The sequence below is a fragment of the Leptinotarsa decemlineata genome, unplaced genomic scaffold (assembly GCF_025532065.1).
Source record: "Leptinotarsa decemlineata unplaced genomic scaffold, Ldec_3_MD MMD2_P_RNA_scaffold_9, whole genome shotgun sequence".
NCBI lineage: Eukaryota > Metazoa > Arthropoda > Insecta > Coleoptera > Chrysomelidae > Leptinotarsa > Leptinotarsa decemlineata.
The window spans coordinates 4,072,695-4,092,198 of record NW_027412536.1 but is presented as its reverse complement, the minus strand read 5'-3'; the positions used below and the strand labels follow the sequence as shown (position 1 = coordinate 4,092,198).

At 34.0% G+C, this 19,504-nt stretch overlaps 1 protein-coding gene across 4 annotated transcripts; it reads right to left on the bottom strand.

Moving 5' to 3' along the window:
- Window positions 1-352: 352 nt before the first annotated feature.
- LOC111503795 (uncharacterized) lies at window positions 353-7,567 on the bottom strand. 4 transcript variants are annotated; one of them, XR_012464360.1, is made up of 9 exons: window positions 5,725-7,567; window positions 4,942-5,062; window positions 4,452-4,535; window positions 4,268-4,357; window positions 3,684-4,212; window positions 3,272-3,625; window positions 2,218-3,208; window positions 1,863-2,162; window positions 353-1,648 (listed from the first exon to the last, which is right to left on the bottom strand). XR_012464360.1 is itself a non-coding variant. In XM_074170473.1 (5 exons), exons 3-5 carry the CDS (start codon window positions 4,339-4,341, stop codon window positions 3,606-3,608), a joined length of 627 nt encoding a protein of 208 aa, XP_074026574.1. In that variant the 5' UTR covers window positions 4,342-4,357; window positions 4,452-4,535; window positions 4,942-7,561; the 3' UTR covers window positions 3,456-3,605. The 4 variants fall into 4 exon arrangements, 1 of the variants encoding a protein (XP_074026574.1); XR_012464359.1 differs by having other exon boundaries at window positions 4,942-7,567; XR_012464361.1 differs by lacking the exon at window positions 4,452-4,535 and having other exon boundaries at window positions 4,942-7,567.
- Between the last annotated feature and the right edge of the window lie 11,937 nt (window positions 7,568-19,504).

Below are 19,504 nucleotides of genomic sequence, written 5' to 3'. Positions count from 1 at the left end.
TATTGATAGGAAAATTTCGTGAAATAAGCAATTCTTATTTATGTATTGACACATAAATGAGAATTTACTAATATCTGTTATAAAAATCATTTCTATTGTTCATATAACCATAATTATTTTCAATTCATCAAATGTGTATCTCACCAATATTTATTTATTTATATATTTCCAGTGGATTACAAAACGAAAAAACCCAAAGATAGTATTCACAAATGATGAGGTGAAAATAAAGTAAATTATTTGATTGTATTATATAATATCGTGTTATGAACAGTTGTTATTCAAGTGCAGTGCAAATTATAATCGACATAAAAATGATTATATGAATTTTTGGGGTACAGAGGTACGTTAATTGAAAGTTGGTTCAATATAGAGCTACTGTCGTAACAATTATTTATTATTTTATATGAGAACTTAATATCGGCTATTTGGCGTCTATCTGCCAATGATATCAGATTGAGTTGTTTTTTAATTTGCATTGGATTTTTGAGATTATGAAAGACTTTTCTATTGATATACGTACAATGTTATCCTTATTTATACTATAGATACCTCTTGTAGGTACCTGCGTCTTATGGGTCTTAAATTAATTTCACAATGTTGCCTTATCTACTAGTCTTACATTAATTTTACAATGTTTCCTTATGTAATAGTCAGGTAGATCTGATAATTGAAATATCTCAACAAGCTATATAGTATACTATTAGGTATTGGTCCACCATCGTTATTCATAACATTATTATGTTTACTTTTTTCTACACTCTCATAGGCATCTAGATTCCTGTTGTTGTTATTTTGTCCAACTAATCTTAATGAACTAATGTCTATGGAATGGTTTTGTTGCAAAATACTAAGTGTTCCTTATATCTTATTTTGATAGATCTTTTTGTCTATCCATAATATTTTGCATCACGGTCTCTACATTTAATTTCGTAAATTCCAGACTTTTCTGAATTCTCGACTTTGTCATTTGGATTTTCTAAAAGGCTCTGCAGTGTATGACTTGTTTTAAGAGCGCACCATACCTGCAACTGGACCCTCGAACTGCATCTAACGGTAAATGTCTGAGAATATGGTGGGCGGTCCTATTTTTACAATCACAGACATACTGAACAAGGGACGCCTCCTTCTATCTTGATGGATATATTCATTACGCAAATCGACAAGTTAATGTTGTTGCGACTCGAATACACACACTACAGAGGGGGCACGGCAAACTCCATAGACGGAGCGTAATTGTTTTACTTTTGGAGATTAATTAATCGTTTAAATATTTTCAATGGTGAACGATGTTTTATTATTCTATTATTATCATGAGGCTATTGCCAGAATCATTTCATCTTCAACAAAGGTTGTCCTACATTGGTCGTAATAAAATTCCTTCTAGTTTCGAAAATGCACCTATATTATCAAACAGAAAAAAAATCTGAATCGAATGACACTTCAACCATACTTTTAGGAGCCGGCAAAAAGTTTTGACCTAAAAAGCATTTGTGAACTAGACTTTTCAACGGTATGTTAACTGGCGTGGTGGATTGCGAATGTCCAATTTCCTCGGGTATCTAGGATCTATCAATTCGGGCAGGAGGCAATTGTTGTAAAAATTTTCCAACTTTGGTTTCATTTTATTCGTCCAGAATGAATCGTCCTTGATAATCAAAAAAAATCCTATCAATTTTATAAGGTCATGGAATATAAAACAGAATTAATACATAAAGTGCTCAGCCTATAATTTTAATATTTATAATCAGAAATATTTTTGAATGATTGGGGTGAGTTGTTGAAGGCAGTTAAAACATGGATGAAAACCAATTTATCGTTTTGATATCACAGATTGTTATAGGTATGTTACTAAAACTCACCTTTTCAACTAAAATTCCCAACGGAGTCCAAATTACAAAATAACACAGGGAACGCTGAGTAATGTGTAGCTGTCCTTGTACTTGATAGTAATAATTATGATTTTGTTTTAGCTGTAAGTGTAGATTCTCATCTAGAGTACAGAAATTTATTATTTTTTGCTCGATTGCTTCTTTGGGGTGCATTTTTGGCGCAGTTTTGGGGCACTTCACCTCAACAATGGCGTCATCTCCTATCAACCCATCAGGACTGGCTCCAAAAATATAGTCGTATTCATCAATGAACATTCCACAAGGTTCAACCTGTGACAAAAAAAAATTAATATTTACTCTTGTGTATCATTAAAGAAAGTATTACTTCGACATCAAAATCATTCTCTAGTTGTCTAATTGCGAGTGGCTCATGTTCTCTTCCATACTTGGTGTTTTCGTTTCCTCTGAAGGTGGCATAAAGTAAGTTTTTCACCTTATTGACACAAGATGTTGTTTTTCACATCTTGCAAATGTCACCAAAATGTGAAGCTGTTAAGCGAATACTTCTCTCCTGTTGCCATAAAGGATTGCCAGATTGGATTGACCTCTTGTATTGAGTTCAATGAGTTTTATCTCTTCGGCAGTTTTTTTTTAATGAATTGAGAAAATCGTATTTTTTCGCTCGAATTGATCGGTAGATAAATCAGGATCAGGGATAGCGTCTGGGCCGTAATCCTTATCTGGCAGAGCATATTTCTTCTTAAATTTTGGTGGAAGGTCTTTATTTTTGCGTCTCGTGATTTTCTGAAGTTGGCGTCTCCTTTTCATCTTTTCTACATATCTTTTGGTATAAAATGGAACTTTGTGTTTTTCAACAACATCATAATAGTCCCCATCAGAGTTGAATGAAATAGCAGCAGCTTTACAACGTGTCGCATACGATCTTTTACGAGAATAGTTTATTCTTTTACCTCCAACAAACTTGCAGATGATGCTGTTGTATTGTTCAGCGATATTGGTATCCAAGTCCGCTATTAAGCTGGCCGCATTGAAAACTAAGCGGTTAATACAAACTTCAATATCGTCCAATAGACCACATGCTCTCATGCTGGGTATATGATCAACTCCATCTAATCTTGGAGAACACTTGAAATATGATATCTCCTGACATTTTTCATGCTGTCCAAATACATGTGATGGGACATTCTTGAGATCTTTGCATAGGTTCTCAACTTTTTGGACCAATGAAGTTTTTTCTTTAATCCTGAACATCGTAGCAGATTTTATTGAAGTGCTTAGTCTACGGGCATTGCTTTCAACTAGTTTCCTTAGGCCTCGAGGTACTAGCAAATTTTTTGAATTACTTCGATTCCTATCTGTAAATTGAATTATGATTACTATCTTCATTTTATTGTCAGAATGAATAAATAAATAAATACCACAAATTTCTCGGATCTTCTTCAAAAATTCCTCATCAAATGATTGCGATACTCAATTTTTTGTATCATAAGTGTTCCATAAGGTCGAGCTTCCATTAGTTTTTGATGAACACTGCTATTACCATCTCCAATCAATTTGTGGAATTTTAAACCATGCATTTTCATGCTCCGTTTGAAACCCTCAACTATGATATCAGATTCCATACTGGTTGATGATTCACTCCAATTTTTGTAGCATTTTTGTTCAGGTAAAGGAATATTCTCATGTACTGCGGAACGCGAACACACGGCACAAAACTTATTTCTAACGCCCAGGAATAATTTTTTTTTCGTTCTAGCACCAATTATACAGGCCTGTAAAATAAGAATATAATAATGATATACTCGGTGCACTCAGCAACTGACTACCTACTATGCCTGAAGATGCATTATAATTTACGAAGTATGATCTTTTACTCCAAACCCCGTCAGCTACAACGGTAATCATTGGAATACCGCTTTCATCGACCTCTCCTAGTTCTTGAGCTATTCGAGCCTCTTCTTGACCTGCTTCCTCCACGACCTTCCAAGCAGTCTCTTCAATGATATCAGCTACATTTTCGTGGTGTTGCTGATAAGTAGAGTTACTCATGAACGGTACATTCAAAACAGAGAGCATCTCGTTGATTGTAGAGTATCCACTTCCGGTTGAAACTGTGGCCAACGCTAAAACGCTATTTATGTCCATTTCCCCATCGGTTTCTTCTATGAGATGAATGGTTCTTTCAATATTGCACATTTTGCATACAAAACTGATTTTGGTTTTCAAACCCATTTTATATTCATGAATTGGATACATATCACTGAATGTACAATCGAATGGTGGATGCTTCGATATTTCTGCGATTTGCTTTAATAAATATCCAATATCTGCCAAACGTAGAGATACACCTGTATACAAACTGAAAAAAAATATGTAGGTTCATATGAAAAAGATCAGAACGAATATATTTCTACCTTTGGGCAGTATTGACAGTGGTTTCCACAATTTCAATGGGTGAAGCTACGGCAGAGACATCTTTACTACACATTGGACGAACATCATCACTGAAAAATAAATGTTTATTTGATCTTCTGGTTCGTATGCTGGCGTATTCACAAAAAAGTACTACTAGGTATGTTTCATGTTTTAATGGATTACCTTCCCGAAACTTGAACAAATCTAGTTGGAAAAGGGGAAATGGACTCCTCGCTGTTATTAGAGTTGTCGGTGGTTGACTTTTTCCTAGAGAAAACAACGAAGTAATTATTTTTCTACAACCTCCTACTACAGGTTACTTACATCCAAGGTTTTCAATTTTTGACAAATAATCTACGAATACGATTCACACATAGCCAATACCTCTAAATAACCAATTATTTCATTGTCGAAAATATAATATGAAATACTCCTAATAAAAAAGGTGTAACTTTCTCAACGATATCACTTGTTTGGAAATAGATCTATATTTATTTTATACTTATAACGTTGAATTATGGATAAACGTAATTATTATTAACAATCGATAATTTCATTATATCATTGTATAAAAAATAAGAATATAAAATCTAAAATCATATAAAATGATGTCGCTCAAATTTCCCAAAATGGCGAGATGAAACTTATCAATTGAATAGTTAAAAGCACTTACCTCTTAATTAACGATTTCTTTCCAATGTTTCTACGACTACGTCTTTTCTCACTTGGGAACAACCTTTTTCTCTCCGCAGCGCCTAGCCTTTCTTTTATCTTTCCCAGGACCACAAAAGCACCTAAGAGTAGATATTTTATGGAACGTAATTCAAACACAATTAAGTACAAACTCACACTAATACAGGAAACGAAAGCGACTTACATATGAAGCTTTCAAAATTTTTGACTAATAATCTACGAATCGATGGGTTTCGAATGCCACATGCTCGATGAGACGTCACACATAAACAATACCTCTAAGTAACCAGGGCTTATATTTGTCGAAAATACATAAGTAATACCTATCTAAGGAGTTACGTTCCTAACTAGTAATACCTACCTGACCATCTATAATGGTCTCAAAATAATACTCTGGGAATACCTGACAAGTATAGTAATAAATTGATTTCCGAAAATTTATTAACGAAAGATAGCAATTACAATTGAAAGAAAAAATGGGTAAATAATCATTTTATTACCATTGCGTTGAATTATGGATAAACGTAATTATTATTAACAATCCATAATTTTATTATAATTCACTATATCAAAGATACGACTATAAAATCGGACATGAATATTCCTTTTGTCATACAAAAATAAAATTGAATGCGAAGTTGAATTCCAATGAATTTGCTCTAAACATCGTTTTCAGTATGTAACTAACCTTGAGTCATAATGATGTCGCTCAAATTTATAAAATAGTGCGATTAAACTAATTGAATAGTTATTGATTTCTTACCGATGTTTCTACGCCTAAGTATTTTCTCACTTGTGTACTATCGTTTTCCTTTCGCAGCGTCTAGCCTTCCTTTCCCAAAATCACACCAAAAAGCAAGTTCCGAATTCAAAAACCATGAAGGAGAAATTCACAATGAACGAATTGCAGCCCATAAATAATAATCTGCACGCCGTTTGCCGTTGCATTTGCGATCAGGAAAGAAATTGTCGGGTGATCAGAGGGCGCCACGAACTGGTTGCCGTAAATGCATTTTCTATTTAACTTCTCAAAGTTTTCATTTAAAATGTGATGATTTGAAAATGTACTTAATTTCAAAAAAACTATATTCACTAGAGGGTAACTCTCATTTTCCATGATTTCAAAACAATTTAGTTGGGATAATTTTTTTTCTTTTCAAAAATTCGAAAAACAATAGTCAGGCACTTGAGGAATATTTTTTTGAAGCGATTGGTGCAAGTTGCATGAAAATCGGATAACTGGTTGAGAAACTATAAGTAAAATACGTTTCAAGTGGGCATGGATTCCTCTTAAATATCACCTTCATATCTAGTTCCTTGGAAATCTTTCCAAAGTTCTTCGTGTTTTGGTGAAATGGAACTGAGATATATTTATCTTGGTTTTCATTAATTCTTGAAGTCAAGATTTCGTCCATTTTTAACCTAAACTTTTTCTTCCGTTCGTCCGTTTTTCTTTTGTGAACCTCTAATGTGTGAGAGGAAAAGTCAAAAGACGCACTAGAAAATTCAGTCAAGCACGTTTGTGCTGTCCACAGTGATGTGAACTGTCAGAAATATACCTGTACATGCTTGTTTCCTTCCTAAATACATCGTATTCTACCTTCCATATTGGCTCCTTATTACCAAAACGTCAAGAAATGGAAGTTGTCCTTTATTCTCTAACTCATACGTGAATTTTATTAATGGAAATCTGTTATTCAATTTTTTGTTATCGAATATCGCAGAAACATCCACATACCTCAGGCATATCCTAGGAAAATACTAACTTACTTCGGCTTCGATAAGTTCGATTCAATATATGCCCGATTCCTCGAAGGGAGAAAGTCAGGAAATAAATTTCCAGGAACCTGATAACAGATAAACTGAAACATTTAATAAACTATGATAAAAACCAAAAGAAACTAATCAAGCGATTGAAAGACAAAGAAGTTTTTTGTTCCAAAGCCGACAAAGGCAACAAAGTAGTAATTGTGCATAAATCGGACTATTACGAAAGGGTCAATACCCTCATCACTAACAGACCCTATGCGAAATTGTCCAGAAACTCGTTACCAAAGATGATTGCCGAAGAAAAAGAAGTCCTCAATAAATGCGACAACATACTTACCCCTCAACTGAAACGGAACTCACAAGTTTCCAATCCAATGGTGTCAAAACTATATTACCTCCCAAAAATCCACAAACCGGGAAAATTGATGCGCCTCATCGTGTCAGCTATTGGATCTCCTACCTAACAAATAGCAAAATGGCTCACTAAGGAATTCGAAGGCTTGCCTATTGTGAAACCAGGTTTAAGTATCAAAAACTCCTTAGAGTTCATACAACGTACAAAAAAATATCGTTCTGCAAGAAGGTGAGATTTTTGTTTCCTTTGATGTTAGTTCCTTATTTCCTAGCATCCCAATTCCACAGACCTTACAATACCTCAGAAAATTACTAGAGAAAAATAATTTCATGAGAGGTTCACAAAATAAAAACGGACTATACAGGAAATAGCAGTCAGTTACAGTTTCTCGAGGGGTATTGTAGGTGATATTATAAAGAAGAAAAAGTTTAGGTTAAGAATGAACGAAATCTCGACTTTTGGAAACGACGAAAACCAAGATAAATATATATCCATTCCACCCAAACACGAAAAACTTTGGAAAGATTTCAAAGGCACTAGGTATGAAGGTGGTATTTGAAACAAGTCATGCATACACTACAGAGCTTTTTAGAAAATCCAAAGGATAAAGTCGAGAATTCAGTAAAGTCTGGAATTTACGAAATTAAATGTAAGGACTGCGATGCAAAATATTATGGACCGATAGAAAGATCTATCAAAATAAGATATAAGGAACACTTAGTTCACCTAAAATATGGAAGACCAGAAAGACCAGCAGTCTCCCATTATATTTTGCAACAAAAATATTCCACAGACTTTAGTTCATTAAGATTGGTTAGACAAGTTAACAACAGGTATCTAGATGCCTACGAGAGTGTAGAAATGAGTAAACATAATAATATTGGTGGACCAATACCTAGTAGTAGTAGTAGCTTGTTGAAATAGTATTTTAATTATCAGGTTTACCTGACTATCACATAAGAACACATTGTAAAATTAATTCAAGACTAGTAGATAAAGCAATATTGTGAAAATAATTTAAGACTCTCAAGATGCAGGTATCTAGAAGAGGTATCTATGGTATAAATAGGGATAACATTGTATGTATATTTATATTTAGTTTAATCTTCCCCTTGAATAGGATCACTTGGTGATCGAAACACGTGTCAAGGTGATAAAATAACGATTTGGTGTTGGGATAAAACTCCAGTAATATTCATGATCTATCTTGTCGAATGTCTTTCTTAAAACGGTATAGATGGCATAAAGCTGGTAGTCTTTGTCCATGCTTTTCAAAAGATATTCAGTATAGATAAATAAGTTGGTTTCAATCGAGAGATGTATCACATCTATGAGGTTGTTTTGGACACTGATCATTGGAATATCACTTTTTGCTTACAAGTCTTTATTTTGTGTATTGTAATTTCATAAAAAAATGATTCATGAACAATCACTACATATACTATAAAGCAAAATGGCTTCATGCTAACTGTCACTATGTATGCTTAGATTTTTAAAACTACGCAACGAATTTTGATGCGGGTTTTTTTAATGATAGAGTGATTCAAGAGGAAGGTTTATATGTGTATATAAGACGCATAATATAGTAGAGAAACACTGATAATTTTAGAGGTTTCTAATGTGATGTAAATATAAACATATTTTTGTGCTTACATTGCAAACGCTGGCTGAACTCTACGAGATAGGTCAAAAAATATATGACAGTATTGTACACCTAAAAAAAAGGCTACAAAAAATTTCACGATAGTATATGTTTATCTCTTAGGGATAACCCACAATAACTATTTTTATCCTCAAAAAATAATGGTTTATTTATGAAGCGATTTTAAGCAATATTCAATCGAATTCTCATCCAATTAAGTACCTTAAGTACATTGTGCATTTGATATAGATCTTTACAGCATGTAATTTAAATGAATATTTTCGAAAATATTACAGATTCAAAGTGCAGGGACATATCGGTTTCGACGGTATAAATAACGCGTCGAAGGACGCGCTTCGCCCTTTAACACTTCACGATTAGCAGCGATCGCACGCGTTTACAAGGTGGGCCATTGAAATCTTGAGATGGGTACTAATCTTGTAAATCCGAAAAAACGCTCAGACAGATCGATTTTTATTGGAAGGGGGACAGTTTTTTTCCCCATTTACAACGTCGTCATTTCAACTCCGGAGCAGAGGGGTGAACAACCCCTCTGTTCGTCGCACTTTGAAAGAGCTTGGAATTCTCTAAACAATGGTGTACATTTTTTTTAAATTTGGGCGTATTTAAAAGAGTTCTGTCCAATAATTTACTTTTTCAACTGTTGATAGCAACAAATAAGTTGTACACCACTGCTCAGTTGGAATGTATTTGGAACACTTTCATTTGTTTCTTAATTTTTCAGTACGTCTCTGATTCTATTTCTCATTTTTATGTTGAAAGTGATATCTACATTATTACTAGTAGTGAGTGCCGTAAAGTGTTGCTAAAGAAGCACTGGTTTACTTTACACAACTGCAGAGAGGGTTGAGTTGATTGAAATGTACTATGGCAATAAACGTTGTTCTGCGAGAGCCACGACTGAACTGTTCAATCAACAACATGGGAAGAATGTGTCGCGACAATATGTTTTCGATTTAGCAACTGAATCTGTAGCAAATAAAAAACGGCAAATCGAACCACCAGTAACAAACGAGGCGACACAAGTGACAATTCTGGGCCATGTTGAGCTTGACCATCGTTTTAGTACAAGAAAGTTAGGGGTGTCACGCTTGCAATTTTGCGAGTTGTTAATGAATGAGTGGTGAAAAATCTACATTTTATTTTCAACATTTGCTTCAGTGATGAATGTTCTTTTTTTCTAAATGGCAGAGTTGATCGCCATAATTGTCGCTATTGGATTGATTCAAATCCTCACATTTTTTATGAAGTGCATACTCAACGTCCACAAAAATTAAATGTATGGGCTGGAGTTTTTGGTGACCGTATTGTTGGCCCATAATTTTTAGAAGGCAATTTAACTGGACAAATGTATCTGGAGCTTTTGGAAGATACTATTAATCCCCTTCTCACTGATATTATTTAAAATGACCACAATCATCAGGAGGATCTGTTAATATTTCAACAAGATGGGGCTCCTCCGCACTATGCTCTGCCTGTTCGGCAGTATTTAGATCAGAATTTTCCGAATCACTGGATTGGGAGGCGGGGCACTATCGAATGGCCACCACGATCACCAGACCTTTCGCCGTTAGATTTCTTTCTGTGGGGTCATTTGAAAAGCAGAACTTACTGTACTCCTCCTGCATCACTCGAAGATGTACGGCAACGAATCACAAATGAATGTCGCCAAACCACTCCAGAAATGCTCCACAATGTTCAAGAACGTTTCCAGCAGAATCTCTATTATTGCATGGGAGCTGGAGGTGCCCATTTTGAGCATATGCTAACATGAGAATAAAGTAAGTAACTTAAACTCTAAATTTAATATGGTTCGTCCAAATTTAAAAAATGTACACCGTTGTTTAGAGAATTCCAAGATCTTTCAAACGATGTGCGACTCGCCCCCAGTTCCCTATTAAAATTCCAAGGATTGTTCACCCCTCTGCTCCGGGGTTGGAGTGACGACGCTGTAAATGGGAAAAAAACTGTCCGCCCTCCCAATAAAAATCGACCTGTCTGAGCGTTTTTTAGGATTTGCAAGATTGGTACCCAAAACCTCCATGTCAAGTTTTCGATGGCCCACCCTGTATTCAGTATCAGCATTGCACCCCTGCGGAGCCTGGGCAGTTCGCTGGTTATGTATAAGTGATCAGTCACTGGAAGGCAGCTTTGTCATGTTTTGTTTATTCAAATGCTATTCAACAAAAAAATTAATTTGACAGTCATGAAACCTCAAAAATCACAAATTCAAAAACTGATAATTTTCACTTTTTTCTGTCTAGTGGTGAAATGTTTTCTACAAAACATTTCTAGCTGATTCATTTGGACTGTTATTTTAAGAAAGTTGTAAAACAATCAACTTCCTATTTTGACTCGGAACATTCGTTCGCAATTTTTTTTTTATAATTTTTCCCAAGTAAATATCTTGAGGGTTGAATTTACGTGTACCGTTTCATGCAGCTCTTTCTCTTTAAATATGGTGTATGAATGATCCAATTCATCATACGTGAAACCTAATTATTAATGTAAAACTGAAGGATAAAGTAAAAGTTCAGTGTGTGAATCAGAAATTAATCATTTAAAACCAACATGTTTTTATATTGAGGTTATAATTTGAGAATATTGCATTAATCATAATAATTTAACATTCTTTGGAGGAAAGGTTATTTCGCATGGTTATCACGAAATACATTGTAGAGGAAATGAATCACAAAGACAAAAACCGAGTTTGTGCAAGTTTACATGATTTATATACAAAACGTTCAAGTGATAAGTGATAAGTGTTCGTTTGAATGTGATTGCCAGTAGTGTTACGTTTTTTACTACACTTTACAATAAATAATCAAACTCAACTTTATTTCACTGTTAGTTCAACAAAACACTTTAACTAAAACTTCAACTAGTATTCAAATGTCTATGGCCTTATTAGATCGCTCTGATATCCGCACTGTCACTTAAACTTAACTATCACTTTACTAAATCAATATAGGTAGTAGAATATTCACTGGAATTCCTTCGAAACGGCACGAATATCGAACAGCCGCGAAACATCGGCCGAGCTGGGCGCGGTCTTGGCAACGTCACAATTGATTTATGGCTACCAGCGGCGGCCGGCGTTATTTTCTTCACCCTCATCCCTGAGGTTGTTCACCCCGAACAACACTCCAAGAGAGGACGACCCATGTAAGGAATCAGTAGGTATCTCTATGTGGACAACTTTAGGCTCGCTTCTGGGTGCCAATTGGATTCTGTACACCAGATCGTTAATCTTTTTGGTTACCAAGTAAGGTCGTTGGCATGGTCTATGCAATTTGGGACACAAATAACCTTTTCGACGTTGGGGTTGGTAGAGCCACACTGCATCGCATCCTCCCTGAAACTCACTGGCAGCGACTTTTTGTCAAATCTTATCTTCATCCTGTCGCTGGAAAGCTGTAATTTGGTCCTGGCAAATTTGTGTACAATTTCCATTCTCTTCTTCATGTCATTCACATACTCTGAAAGAGTACCTCTTTCCTCTTGAGATTCATCGAAAGGACTGCCATACAAGTTTCAGTTCCCTACCAGTTAACAACATGGATGATGTGTAACCTGTCGCGCCATGTTGGGAGCTCCTGTATGCCAACAGAAAAAGAGGAACAAATTTATTCCAGTCTCTTTGGTTTTCAGAAACAAACATCGAGAGGTAGTTATTGCTGGTGCGATTATGCCTCTCGACCATTCCATCGGATTGTGGGTGAAGAGCCGTTGTTCTTGTCTTCTTTATTCCCAACAGAGTCATCTTTTCCTTCCATGAATCCAATTCTAAGTTGCAGCCCTGATCTTGTGGTACTCCGTGTCTGGCAATTATGTTCTGCAAACAGGGCTTCGGCTACCGTTTTAGACTCTTGGTTGAGTAAAGCTACTACTTCAGGCCATTTGGAAAAGTAGTCCATCACAATCATAAGGTACTTGTTACCGGATGTGGTCCCAAATGTCGACTGCGATTCTCTCGAAAGGGCACCCACTGAGGTACTGCTTCAACATTCCTCTCTGCCTTGTCTTCGGACCCTTTCTCGAAGAGCACAGGTCACAGCGCTTACACCACTTTTCCACGTCTCGACGGCAATTGACCCAATAGTACCTCTCGCGCACTCTCACTAGAGTCCTATTTACTCCGAAATGCCCTCCAGTGCGACCATCGTGAAGCTGTTCGAGAATACTCGGAATACACGTCTTCGGAAGGGTTATCTGGAATTTGTGGGTTCTTCCATCCGGACTTTCCGAGTGAGTAGGTCATCTCGAATGCACATGGAGCCAGTAACCTTTTTCTGCTGGCCGTGCTTGGAAATCTCTTGCCATGGTCAGGTGGTACCTCATATTTTCTGTCCATATCCCTGGATACGGACCTTTTCAGGATGCTAACCTCTGGGTCAGAGGGAACCCGAAGCAGCGGGAGTTAGGGGAGCCTATATCTCTATCCGAGCTGTCCATAAAGGAGTCTTCAAATTTTCTTCCGACTCCTTCAAACTTTCATCAAATTTCCTTTCAACCACATCAAGCTTATCATCGATTAGTTTTTCCAATGCCTCCTTTGTTTTTCAGAAATTTCTAAAACTTCAAATAAGTGAAGGTACATCTGATTGTCTCTTCCTTGTTTGTCTTGTGTGTTTAATGACTTTTTTGAATCAAAACATTATCAATTCCTTTGATTTACTAGAAAGAATATTATACAATTTACAGTTGGTTGGTCGATATTTGGGTACTCTAATAATATGTGCTCCCCTGGTGTTATGCTGATGAATATCAGATTGTAATAACCAGATTTAGCAAATTTTTATGGATTTAAGTAGAGTATTCAAAATGAAAAATGGTGGAAGCGTCATGATTTTCAATTTTTTGAATGGTGGCTTGCAAGTATATTTCTCTATACTTGGCTTTGAACAGCAATTTTCTATAATTGAGATGAATTTGGAACAAGAAGAAATATATGGACTCTAAAGGGAAAGTTGATTGATACAATTTTCATTATTATCAATATGATTTTTGGTGTAGTTCCAGTAAGTTACTGTATATATTGCTGATATTATCAATGTCAGTTCTCTTATTTATACAATTAGAAAACTTATTAATTTCAATCATTTCAAGAAAAAGGCGCTTGGAAATATTTTTTTCTGTATGTAAAACTTTGATATTAGAGTAATTTGGTTTATGTCCTGTTTCTATAGAATGTTGTGCTAATGCACATTATTTCTTATTAAGCTTTATATCACTTTTATGTGAAGTTATTCTATCTTTAAGAATTCTAGATGTTGTTCCAACATAATCCAAATTACAATTGTTACAAGGAATGTTATAAATCACATTTGACTTTTTGGTAGCATCCCTTTTATCTTTCAACTTGTTATTCAAGTTCTTTATAGTTTTAATATTTTTTGGCATATTTTGATATTTTGTTCATTATGAAAAAGTTTTATGATAGGTATTTGAAGATAAATTTCCAAGATTAGGTATAGATTTATAAGAAAAATTGATAGGTGAACTATTATTATTTACATACATTTCTGTTGATTACATCGGAATTTGTATTACTGTCAGTATTGAAAATTATTTTATTGAGAAGTTTTCTGGGATAGGAATTTTTGATCAATATGTCTCTAAGAAGTTTGAGATTTTCAATTCTCTTTTTCAAACAGAGTATCAAATTGATTTTAACTTATTTCTTATGAAAAGAGTAGTAATTGATATATCTTCCTGAATTAGTAGGTTTCACATACCAATCAGTGATCAAGGAATTACCAGTTTTACGGATAACTTTTGTATCAAGAAAAGGAAGGGTCTGATTACTTTCTAATTCGATAGTGAATTGTAATTTTTTATTATATCTATTGACAACATTAAGAATTTCATGAGATTTGTCATAAGGTATTGTACAAATGACATCATCAACGTATTTCTTTAAAAAATGAATATCAAAACTCAGTTTAGGAAGGATGTTATGGTGTGAAAATAACTTCTAACGAACTAGGACTAACTGCAGCTAAAACTTCTATTATTCATTAGTAGAATCACATCTAAGATATGGGATACCTTTCTGGGGGGTAAGCAATCAAACTCGACTCGAGTCGATTTTTATTCTGCAGAAAAGGTCATTACGATTTCTCTGTAGAGCCAGACGGCGAGATTCATGTAGGCCTTTCTGGGGTTATTAATTGATAATAAATTGAAATTTGAGGACCGCATAATATCTCTTAACAAAAAACTTTCATCTGGTCGTTAAGATTTCTCTGTAGGTCCAGGCGGCGAGATTCTTGTAGGCCTTTGTTTGTAGCAAACAAAATTGTATCACTATATGCTCTATTCATTTTAGAAACAGTTTGTTTAGTGCATAAGCATAGAACAGAACTTCCATCTTTTGTCTCTCATTACACCACACGCCAGACCCTAAATTTAAGTCTTCCCATACCTAACACTACTTTAATTAAAAATTCTTAAAAATTCTATATTGTATAATGGTCTCAAGATGTATAATCATCTTTCAAACTGCTTAAAATGCGTAGTAATCTGTACTGAATTTCGAAAATCTACAAAGGATTTTCTTAGCGAGAGGCCCTATTATAGTTTGCAAGAATTTTATGACGATACCTTTAAATCATATTTCATACAAATTTTTCTCTATACATTTTTTTAAAATTATTTTTGTGTTTATATATGTAGGTATATAAGTATATATATATATATATATATATATATATATATATATATATATATATATATATATATTCATATAGATATGTTATTTTGTTTATATTGCATTTATATTGTAATCCAATATTTTTAAGAAAATGCGACTTTCAAAATTTTTATTTTTATATTTATGGTGGAACTCTAGATATTTTTATCAATCTACTAGCTTATATTCTGATTTCATGCACTTGACTATGTTTTTTCTTTCTCATAATGTTCACCAAAGCTTTGTCAATAAGAACTTTTCTTTGGACAATAAAGCATATTTATTATTATTATTTGTATAAAAATGAAGAACTAGAAGGCGAAAGAGTATCTTTAGCAAAAATACATATTTCCTCAAAATATACCCCTTTCAGTTGTGTATGAAAGTATAAGAACTCTAATCTGCGAAGAAAACAAATTATTATATTATGACCAGACATGACAATGGGTAAGAAAGAAATGTTATTTATTTAATTTATTCATTTACAAACTGGAAAGTCTCAATTCAGTTCACAAAACATTATACAAGAGTGTGCATTATACTTAGTGGTACTAATACTTTCATTCCAAAATAGTAGGCACCAAATTCTTAGAAATTACAGACGTTTTCGCCTTAATTTGTCTATTCCACTGGCGTACGGAAATTATACTAAATAGATGGGAAAAATGATGATAAAATATATAGAATAACAACCTTGACAATAATGTTTTCGTTATAATGCAATAATGTTGTACAATTTCAAATCTGATCTCAAGAAATCCATATCGGTTGACTGATCAATCCTGGTATCAAAGGCCTATGAATATTAAAAAGTGAAGAAGAATATTAGATAGCTGTCAATTGTTTCTTAGACCGTCTCATTATTATTGAGATGTTTAGTAGTTTAGTTCGTCAAACTGAAATTGGACTGTGTTCAATGCCTCCATGAGAGGAAGCATTCTCTACTTATGAAAAGTACTATTTTATCAAGCCGCATTCGAGTTTGATTTTACTGAAACCAATGCACCAGATCTCGTCCCAGGCGCCAACTTCAATGCAGTTTTGATAGTGAGATTCAATATTCAATAAAGAGAAAATAAATCAATTTAACATTTGACCAACAAAAAATCTATTAACATATATTGCCTAAGGTTAGCTATGTTGTAACGAATGGAACTCATAAAAATATTTCAATAATTTTCAATTTTTATTTCATTAGTTTCTTGATTTTGTGTGTAAACCCATCAGTAACTAATATTTAGGTATAATTATTCTAAAAGTTGGACTATTTTAAGGTTGGTAACCATAAGCGAAACACCAAATCAGCATGGATTCATGCCCAAAAGATTTACCGTAACACACCTGGCGAGCGAACCTAACATATTTTATGTGGCAAAAAGATAATAAATGAATTGAATAACTGAATATATTTCTCGTAATCTCGATTCAACAAAACAAGTTGATGCCATCTATATGGGTATAACTGTTTTGCAGGTCAGCAAATTGTTCTCAGTAAACATTGCTCACGTAATCTTGTAGAAAGGCAAATTTTCTTGCAGATTGGGTCTTCCAGACACGAATCTCGACCAGGTTGATCATTTTTGACAGAAAAATTTTCCAACACCCATCCAAAAAATTCACAATTCTCAAAAAATTAAAAATATATTTTGCAGGTCGACAAAAATTCTCTCATGCAGATATGAATCGTGACCAGATTATTCATCTTCGACAGAAAATACCCAAAAAGTTTACGAGTCTCAAAAATTTGAAAATACATTCCGCAGGTCGTTAGAAATTCTTGCAGGTCGGGTCCCACACATGAATCTCGACCAGGTGAAACATTTTCGAGTGAAAAATTTTCCAACCCCAACCCAAAAAGTTCACAAATCTCCAAAAAGGCAAATACATTTTACACGTCGAGCCTCCGACGCATGAATTTCGAGCAGGTTGATCTTTCTCGACAGAAACATTTTTCAATTCCCACCCAAAAAGTTTACAAATATCAAAAAATTGAAAATACATTTTGCAGATTGGCAGAAATTTTTGCAGGTCGGGTCTCCCATATATAAATCTCGACCAGGTTGATTATTTTCGACAGAAAAATTTTTCAATTCCCACCCAAAAAGTTTACAAATATCAAAAAATTGAAAATACATTTTGCAGATTGGCAGAAATTTTTGCAGGTCGGGTCTCCCATATATAAATCTCGACCAGGTTGATTATTTTCGACAGAACAATTTTTCAACACCCACCCAAAAAGTTCACAGATCTCAAAAAATTGAAAATAAATTTTGCAGGTTGGGTCTCCCACGCATGAATCTCGACCAGGTTATTCTTTTTCGGCACCAACATTTTCCAACCCCACCCTAAAAGTTCACAAATATGAAAAAACTGAAAATATATTTTGAGGGTCGGCAGAAAATCTTGCAGGTCGGATCTCCTACACATGGATCTCGACCAGGCTTATGATTTTCTTCAGAAAAATTTTTCAAACCCCACGCAAAAAGTTGACAGATCTCAAAAAATTCAAAATACATTTTGCAGGTCGGCAGAAATGTATTTCATCAGTTCGGACTTCCATTGTCTAATATAATATAAATTGATTTGAAATCCCTGAAAAAAAATCTAAAAGATTAACCGAAAATAACAATTTTATTAAACAAACAACTGTAACTACAAAGAAATAACATACAAGCAACAACCAAAAAAAATTGAAATATTAATTAAAGCTGAAAATTCAAAAAAAATATTAACAAAAATGAAAAATTAAAATTAAAAGATTCCAAACTGCTGGTCTGCAAAATGTCTTTTCAATTTTTTGAGAATTGTGAAATTTTTGGGTAGGAGTTGGAAAATTTTTCTGTCGAAAATGATCAACCTGGTCGAGATTCATGTCTAAGAGACCCGACCTGCAAGGATTTTTGCCTCTCTAAAAGATTACGTGAGCAATGTTTACCGCAGACCTACAAAATATTTAGGTACACCTCATCTAGACTGATATAAAAATAGTCTTCGATCAGATTGTCCACTTTTTACTTTTGAAACAACTTCAAAGAATCGGATTCTCAACTTATTTAATACCTAGTCTTATCAGTCAAGATCGCATTCAGTTTTTCGAATATGAGAGGACGTACAGTCGAACCATTACTTTTCTACTTCAGGGTGTATAATCTGGAGCCACTCTTATTCTTAATTTTTATAAATGACATTTCGATGATGATCACATGCCCTCATTTACTTTTCGCAGATGACTTGAAGATTTATTCAGGACAAATTTATTGAAAAAGTCGCCGATATTTGTAATGTATGAGTTGTTCATTAAAGTGTCCGACATGTGCAATATACAGACAGACAGACAGACAGAATGTATTTAATCATGTTCTGCATACAATAAATACATTTATGACAGGTCAAAAAGAGTGCAGATGCACGTTGTAGGTACTGAGTACAAAATTGAAAGATAATATACAATTATTATTGATCATGTGAAATAAAACTTAACTGCTAGATAGAATAAAATATTGGTGCTACAGAACATCACATAGCAACATATATATAAAAAAGTAATATTAAGTGAATTAATCATTAACTGTAAGTACTATTCATATAATCCTGTGTTGAGTAAAAACAGTACATTATGACAGACGACAGCAAACAGCTTATTTTAAGAACTATTAAAAACTGGATGTTATGATTGTTTTCCATTTTCTTTTTGTAATCTGAATATTTCTTTGAACTGTCTAATTATTTGTATTTTCTCTATTCGTGAGTAAAATCTGTTGAGAATAAACATATATTATTATAATTATTAAATATTTGAAATTTCATCGAAGCAATACTGTTTACTGGGCACCATGGAAATACTTATTTCAGTGGAGGAGGTGATTTACTTATTATTGTTGTGAAATATTGCTGTATAATAAAATATTAATGCTCAAATTATTTGTGATATTGTTGGTTTCTGGTTTGTTAAAATTTGTCACTTTTCAATGCAAGAGCTTGACACAAAAAATGCACTTCTTTCAACCACTTATACCACTACATACCTTCAATAGCAAAAATGCCTTGCTCACAAAAGATAA

Excerpts from the sequence above, each read along its gene's own strand:
- LOC111503795 (XM_074170473.1), bottom strand. The coding sequence starts at position 4,341 with ATGTGTAGTAAAGATGTCTCTGCCGTAGCTTCACCCATTGAAATTGTG. Across the intron at positions 4,213-4,267 it reads ACTGTCAATACTGCCCAAAG|TTTGTATACAGGTGTATCTC; the intron begins GTAGAAATATAT and ends ATTTTTTTTCAG. Across the intron at positions 3,626-3,679 it reads TGCATCTTCAGGCATAGTAG|GCCTGTATAATTGGTGCTAG; the intron begins GTAGTCAGTTGC and ends CTTATTTTACAG.